General features: G+C 41.5%; 1 protein-coding gene across 1 annotated transcript in view; it reads right to left on the bottom strand.

Moving 5' to 3' along the window:
• Nucleotides 1-5005: 5005 nt before the first annotated feature.
• The window catches only part of LOC126253685 (peptidoglycan-recognition protein SC2-like), a 45521-nt gene continuing 41881 nt past the window's right edge, over nt 5006-8645 (bottom strand). Inside the window, exon 3 of the mRNA XM_049955210.1 lies at nt 5006-7393. Within this exon, the coding sequence (XP_049811167.1) occupies nt 7158-7393 (236 nt within the window). The 3' untranslated portion in view covers nt 5006-7157. The remainder of the gene's footprint in view (nt 7394-8645) is intronic.

Raw genomic sequence — 8645 nt, 5'->3', positions numbered from 1 at the left:
GAGTGTCCTCTGCAATACGTAATTCTTGTATTACCTGTGTCAGCTGATCTTGTACTTACTGGATTTCTCTTCGGTGTTGCGTATTAATTTGATTCTGATTTTGTTTGAATTTCCTAATTTGTTCGCACTCTTCTGTGTCATTAAAGACTACCAGTTATGTGTTATTCAGATTATCATCTACCTTCGTAGATAAATTATTTAGCTGATCCGAAAGTTCAACTACTTTCTCTGATAATGAACTAATTTCCTCCATGTGTCTTTCTGAACCAATTTTCAGAGTATCTACTGTGTTATTTAAGTTTTCCTGAGTTTTTGCAAGTTGTGTAACCGAATCCGTAGATACAACAATAGTTTGCAGTTCTTTTATGGCTGCTTCGTGATTCTGTAATGCATTTTCATGCCGCGAAAAAATAGGTTGAAAATGCTCACAAATTTGTGTTTTTACGTCATTACAGACTTTTTGACATTTCGATTCAATGTTATGTAACTCAGTAGTTAAATCTACACGTGTTTGTTCAAGCTTATGTTCCACTGAGTCTAACGTTTGAAGCTTTTGTTCCACTGCGTCTAACTGTTGCTGTGTTTGCCTCTGGTGTTGTTCCATTGTGTCTAATTTTTGAAGATTTTCTTCCATCGTGTCTAACTTTTGAAGATTTTGTTCCATTGTGTCTAGCTGTTGCTGCGTTTGTCTCTGATTTTGTTTCATTTGCTGCATTAATTGCAGTAATAATGTATTAGTGTCTGGAATCTGTTCCTCTATGCATTTCGGCAGTGCATTTGCACCGGCAGCATTCACATTTTGACAAGCAGAAAATGTGTTTTGACTTATTTGAGAAAAAGGTGGGGCCCCAAAACCTGAATCTACAGTATTTGCAAGACTGTGTCCTGTCATTTCGGATTCCTGAGGCGAGCTGTTGCCGACCGGTTGATCGATAATGCTTCCCTGCTCACTAATTGTTTCACTGTCTAGGCCATTATTTGCCGTCCGCTCCATTTCCCTATGCACAATTACCAAATTACTACTTTTAATGTCTGTTAATTCGTTACACAGTGGTGCTGGTAAGCTACGCTCGTCGTCACTATTATTTCTCAGTTTACTTTGGAGGCTAGTGTTACGTATTTCACACGCCATTATTGTCACAATATTTCACACGATAACACAGAAAAGCACAATTTGAAGAGCAAAAATAAGAAAACACATTAACATAGCACTGAAAATAATATCTAGTTAATTGCAAGCGCAGCTGCGAAATACTTGGTGTAAATCTACATGCATGCCACAATTGCTTCACTGTACAACATTGAAAGACTGCAACTACAAAGGAGATTCTCTCTACAATTACGCGCTAGCAGTAAACAATAGCTACACTAATTACACAAACTACAAGAAAAAAATCAGAAGATTCCAGTGAAGTATCCTCGGCTAAGGGTCGACATATGAAACGTCCCCTTTGTACAATTATACATAACTGTGCTTAACCTGACACACGATATTTTTTAGCGCAACGCAATCTGACTTTCAAAAATCCCTACAAAAGAATGGCCCTGACTAACATTAACCTATACCTTTCACAAATCACTTACCTCACCAAAAATCTTCGTTACTCGAACTACTGCAAAACAGCGAGCGCCACTACTGCCAGCTAAATAAAAGATTCAAACTACGGAAGGCACTAACTACTGGTAGGCATAGTTAGGAAATGAAAGATTTTAGTAGAGAACAAACAATGTATTTACCTTAATAGTGTTGAAAGATCATAATATACATAACAGATCATGACATCCAGTCTTACAAATTTCCAAACTCCTCCATCTCTCTCCCCACATCCACCACTGCTGGCGGCTCACCTCCAACTGCGCAACGCTACGCGCTGTTCACATCCAGCTGCCCAACACTACAATGACAGACAACAATGCAAACTAGCCACAGATTGCACACAGCACAGCCAGTGATTTTCATACAGAGTGCTACGTAACGTTGCCTATAAGAAAACATAAACAGCCTACTTACAACATTGTTGGATGAACCATTCGCAGAAGTGTACCCCTGGAGGCCAATGAGCTGCTGATAGTGCCTGCACACGCTGTACATAGTACGGAAACAACTGGTTCTCCCGTAGCACTCTCCATACAGTGACGCTGTCAACGTTATCTTGTACAGCAGCAACTTCTCTGACACTGACATTAGGGTTATCGTCAACTGCACGAAGAATTTCCTCGTCCATTGCAGGTGTCCTCGTCGTTCCAGGTCTTCCCCAGTCGCGAGTCATAGGCTGGAATGTTCCGTGCTCCCTAAGACGCCGATCAATTGCTTCGAACGTCTTCGTGTCGGGACACCTTCGTTCTGGAAATCTGTCTCGATACAAACGTACCGCGCCACGGCTATTGCCCCGTGCTAATCCATACATCAAATGGGCATCTGCCAACTCCGCATTTGTAAACATTGCACTGACTGCAAAACCACGTTCGGAACGAACACTAACCTGTTGATGCTACGTACTATGTGCTTGATGTTAGTACTGTAGAGCAATGAGTCGCATGTCAACACAAGCACCGAAGTCAACATTACCTTCCTTCAATTGGGCCAACTGGCGGTGAATCGAGGAAGTACAGTACATACTGACGAAACAAAAATGAGCTCTAACATGGAAATTAGGCGTTTCCGGACACATGTCCACATAACATCCTTTCTTTATTTGTGTGTGAGGAATGTTTCCTGAAAGTTTGGCCGAACCTTTTTGTAACACCCTGTATAGTGTGCCCCTCACGACACCTTGATGAGTAGCCCAAGGTGTTTGCATTTCTGTTTATCCTTTCTCGATGTTGGTTGTATTGGCTGTATGGCTTGTTGACATAACGTTTGGCACATCAGTTCAGCTCTAACCTAATCTGTACCGAATTCGTGTGGTGGAACTTTAATAAAAATTTTAAGCCTGTACATTAAAATTATTCTGTTATGGAACCAAACAAAGAATATACCACAAATACAAAAATTTAAAAATATGGTGGCATATTTGTGGTGCAATGCCTAACACATAAAGGGTAAGTACGAAATTTCTTACCACACAATTTTGGAAATCTTTCACATGAATTATAGGATCAACGAAGAGTTTCTCACTACAAAACATTGTCGTTAGGGTGCTCTTAACTATATTACAGCCAAAGAAACTGGTGCAGCTGCCTAATATCGTGTTGGGCCCCCTGCTAGTACGCAGAAGTGGGGCAACACGACGTGGCATGGACTCGACTAATGTCTGCAGCAGTTCTGGAGGGAATATCGGTAACATCTTGACATTTGACAAATAATTCGCGGTCATGGCTAATGACAAACAGCGGACACAAACAAAAGCAGATGATGGCGGTGATTCGAATGGACCTCCCTATCCATTACGATGGCGCGCGATAGATACACGTGCGGAGGCAGAATAAACCGCGACTGATGTTTTGGGCCGGACGAAGTGGCCGCGCGGTTCTGGCGCTGCAGTCTGGAACCGCGAGACCGCTACGGTCGCAGGTTCGAATCCTGCCTCGGGCATGGATGTGTGTGATGTCCTTAGGTTAGTTAGGTTTAACTAGTTCTAAGTTCTAGTGGACTAATGACCTCAGCAGTTGAGTCCCATGGTGCTCAGAGCCATTTTTTTTGAAGTTTTGGTAGTCGGTCCTAGTGTGCAAACTTTTCCCGCTTTCGCCAAAAGTGACCTGGCTGCAATAATCGAATCAATAATGGAAAGCGAGTTCAAAAGTCAAAGACAGAAAGAAACACGGAGAAGGGAACGTGAAAAGCAGGAAAAAATGGATAAAAATGCCCGCGAAGAATATGAGGAGGCCGAAAGACGGCGAAATAAAGACTAGGTCCTTGCAAATCTTAATGAGAAGATAGAATCAGTAAAAACAGACTTACGAACTGACCTTGATAACAATGCAAAATCGATATAATTTCAGTCAAGTCAGGTATAAATTCTGTAAAAACAGACATAATTTCAGTAAAAACAGACCTGCAAACAGAGATAAATGACCTAAATACTCCGTTAAACTACGTAAAGACCGAACTAAAACCAGACAAAACAGCTAATTTAAATACCCAGTTGGGTAAGGCACAAAATCAAATCAGTAGTCAGATCAAGGCCATGAGGTTAGAAATTGAGTCGAAAATAGAGGAGATATCCAAACGTTTAGATGCCAAAATCGAAGCAGCCAAGTGAGGGATAAATTCGAAAGTGATGGAATACCATCAACAATCTGGGACATTAAAAGAAGATTATAATGCAATCTCTGATGAGGTAAAGGGAGTTAAAACTGCAGTAGACACGATGGTGAATCTTGTTGATGGTTTTCCCAAACAGATTGAGACTCTCAGTATAGAGGATCAAGTAAAGAATACTGTCAAGGCACATGCCGAAGCATTGTCCGACCACTCCCAGCAGTGGATTAAAAGCAAAGACGGATTCATAGAAAAGAAGGTCAATAACAAACTCAGGGAAACTGTAAAAAATGTAACCTTTGAAATACTTGCAGCCCCTGGAAAAAAAGGAGACGCGGTCATGTCAGAATTAGGCCAGATAAGGCGAACGTTAGCTCAGGATTTACTTGAATGGCGTCAACAGATTACAACATCATTATGTTGTAAACACTGACACGTTCGTACTCTGTATTTCAAATTGTTGACTGTGCTAGGCTGATAAATGTGTTTCGACTGTTGTTGATTTAGTTCAGATTATATGGAACACTACTGCAGCAGGAAAAGCTGATTAAGTAATAGAGATGGCGACCCATCTCATATGGGTGGTAAGTGTTCACAGTAAGACAGTGTAGTGAAAATATCGTGTTATTAAAATTAAAGTTTGTAGAAGTCTTTTGTGCTGTAGTAAGCAGAATTTTACTGCAGTACCACCGCTCTTGTAATATGGATAATAAGAAATAAAATACCCAGAAAAGTGCCAATCAATCGAATAAAAGCAATCAAGCTGTATACTCATAATTTTGTAGACATAACTTTATTCTCTGTTCTTTAGCGTCTAGGTATTTAATTTTCACAAATATCGGTGTAATGTAGTCTTAAGGTTTAGGTACAGTCGTTTGACAGATGAGCATTAGTTAACTTTTACAAATATGTCAGATGAGACAGAAATGGTAAATTCTTTTTATAAGACTGGTAACGATCGCATCTGAACATTAGAGATACTGATAGTTTTCAGTTATTATATATTATTAGTCCTATTGGTACAGTTCTGACACTGATGATAGTGACAGTGAGCGGGATAATAGTATCTAAATTCAGAACTCGAAAATTTTGTTTAGAGCGTAAAACAAAACATTGTTAGTGGTTCTGCATTATCATTTACGTGATTTGTTGGGTGCGAAGCGCATTTGTATATTTCCGTTCACTGCCAGCTGGCTTTGTTCAATGTGTCAATCTTAAGAAACTATTAATCAAATTCGAGCTTATGACGGGAGCACACATAGACAACAAGCTTTCCTTTCGTATAATCAAGTCTGTGCATTAACAGTGGTACACAGTGTCAAGGTTTTCCGAACAGAAGTGGGATGACAGATCGCTTAGTTTTTAAGCTGTGGCAGAAGCTGTCTTTGCAGTTTAAATTATGACAATTCAGGTAGGCCTGCTATGCAGACAACTATTCATTTTTATGCCCGAATATGTTTTGACACATCTGTGCCATTATCAGTTGGTACTTTTATTTGGCATCAACAAGGACCAAGCACACAACAGCAACACAAAAATCTGTTTTGTGAACTAAAAATGCGTGAAGTTGTGAGTGTGGTGCAACTAAGCAATGTACCATATTTCTGTATATATTTATACAACAGATGAGAAAGTAAATGAGTATAGGTGACTCGTAATTAACTCATTAACTTCGCATTGTAGGTGTTCAATCATTTGGAGTTAAAAGAACATCATGTACGCCGTGACTGTAGAGCTTGCTTACCACAATTGCACTTTTTTAGCCTTAAGGCTGTTATCAAATAGTACTGCAGAAGATTCTGTTTCAAAATACGTCATCGTCAGAACTGAGTCTTTTGACTGTTAAAATACAGCAGCATTGATAGAGTGCGAAGCTCTGTACATCGTGAAATGATATAAATTACGTAAAACATTGCCAATGCTAACATCTTTCACAAAAATCTCAGCAAACAAATTCTCTTACAGATGAACGCAGGCAGTTAGCAAGAAAATACATTTACAGATGAGCTCACATAAACACTGTCTACGAATATGAGTTTACTGCGATTCGACTAAAGGATATTAACACTGACAATAGTTCATGTAATCGACATGATGTCGCGCTCGTTCAATACTGTCTGTGCTGTTAGAGTGAAAAGGCTCAGCTCTGACGATGACGTGTGTACATGCCGGAGGATTTTAAAGTTGGACACGTGTTGAAGCAAAATCCTCTGCAGTACCACTCGATAATGGTCTTAAGGCCGAAAGTGCAGTTGTGATGTAAACAGCCTCTAGTGCCAACGACATTATGTTGTCTTTTAAAAAGTACGTATTTAACTGGAAGCAATTGCAAAATACAGTCGCTAAACATTTTTTTCGCGCTGCAAAATTATACTTATAGATAAATGGATTTATTAACTCGTCAAGGAACCTCACAACATCATGTCATTTGCAGATGTCAAGTTAAAGAATAATGTAAAGTTTCCCCTACAGAACGTAACATGTTAGAGCAGGGTGCTCTGACGCTGGCCCGCAGGGTGCTGGTGGCCGTGATGTAGGCTCGCCCTCGTACAGACGCAGTTAGTACATAGAGGACGTGCGCCAGGCGGCCCCATTGCCCGTCCTCTGCACTTGCCACATTGCGTATACGTAAGGCTTGGTGCTGTTCGTTCTCCCCTACCCAGATGCCCATCGGAGGCGCTCAAGCTGTAACAGCCTGTACAAGAGAAAAGATAATAATCGTAATAGATTTGGTAAGCCTCGCTTTCATTCTAATAATTATTACTTGAAATATGTTTGCTTGTTGCAGAATCTGACGATGGGGCAAATGTGCCTAAACGCGTTTGTGAATTAAATAGAATGAGTATTTACATAATTCGCATGCTAAGAATGAGGTAGTCCCAGTTCCCCGTTAAGGGAAAGTCTTTGCAGGCGGCAGCACATCGTCGCCATTCCGCAGCTGCAGCGTGCGTGGAAGTCACGCCGACCCGCGGCTGGCTGCGGCCGGACACTCGCCGTCGACGCAGGGCTGAGGGTCGGCCGTCCAGTTGTGGAGCCGCTGCAGCCAGCCGTACAGCGCGTCCCCCGGACACGTGGTGTTCCTGGCCTGGCGGTGGCCCAGCACCTCGAAGCCGGGCCGCAGCTCGCCCAGCGCCACGCCGCACCACATCAGCTGCTGCAGCGCCTGCAGGGCGGCGTCGTTGGGCAGGCGCTCTGTGGGGAAAAGACGAATCAGCATCAGAGCTAGAGTCTTCAGAACTCCAGGGCCTCATACCTATACCGCACTGTCACAAAAGGTGCTTACGGAGAGGATCGACGCAAGAAAGGAAGCGACAGAGAACAGCATAAGTTAACTTTTTTTTTTTAATGTAGAACTGAGGATACCGCAAACTTTTCTTTCCATCGCTATTTGAGAAGCTAAGTACAAGGGGGAAAATACAGCGGCGTTCAGCTAAGCTGTTCAGGTATTTCCGGAACCGTTTAAGATATCGTAATTCTTAATTGTGAAAAGTCCGCCATAGTCGACGTATACTTTCTTTTTACAGCTGTACTCGCTGAGTACCCGGCGTCGCCTGGAAATGTATTCATCTCCTCCCCCTCTCTCTGTCCATCTGCTCCTCCACTCTCTGTTGATTTTCTCTTTCCCCTGTATCCGTCTCCGCCTGTACCTCTAACTCAATCTTTCTCTTCCCCCTCTCTTTGCCAGTCTCCTCCTCTCCCTTCTCTCTGTCCATGTCCTCCTCCCCTTCTCTCTTCACCTTCTCCTCTCCCTGTTTCCTGCCCATTTACCCCTCCCATTCATTCTGTTCGGCTCCTTCCATCCTCTCTATTTCTTCCTCCTTCTATCGTCTACTATTCACTTTCTCTGTCTGTCTTCTTCTCCTCCTCTCTATGGCGTCCCCAGTGCTATATTACGAAAAGACTTAAAAAACAGTATTTATAAAGAAGAGACATTTAAAAATTGAATAATATATTTTTATCATGTAGCCGTAAAACGATAATTTCTCTGTCGAGAAATGCAAAGAAATGCAATGCAAAGAAATATAACAAAGTGATCTAAAGAGACGACAAGATACGCTCTTTTGTTAATTTTTTAGTCGACTTCACTTTTTCCCTTGTCTTGATTGTGTATAGACGGACATCTAGCGAGTGCTGGCAAATGTAAGCATATTTGTATGAGTTAAGCAGATTATATATATACTGATATAATATTATTGTGCACTTTTAATTTGTAAGAGGTGATCCTGATTTCATGTCCGCCTTCCTTGAATTAACCTGCATTCAAGTAATTTACAGTTCAACAATCGCAGCGGCCGATGCAGTCAACGACGCCATTACGTGGCGATAGTAACTTATGAAAAATTAGCTGAAGCGAAATACTCGCCCGCTATTAACACAATATTAATTTTTCTCCACAGACGCACGAAGCTGAAGAAATACGTAGCTTTAAGATTCTTATTTTCAA

The sequence above is a fragment of the Schistocerca nitens genome, chromosome 4 (genome assembly GCF_023898315.1).
Source record: "Schistocerca nitens isolate TAMUIC-IGC-003100 chromosome 4, iqSchNite1.1, whole genome shotgun sequence".
Lineage (NCBI taxonomy): Eukaryota > Metazoa > Arthropoda > Insecta > Orthoptera > Acrididae > Schistocerca > Schistocerca nitens.
This window is presented reverse-complemented; position numbering and strand designations above follow the sequence as displayed.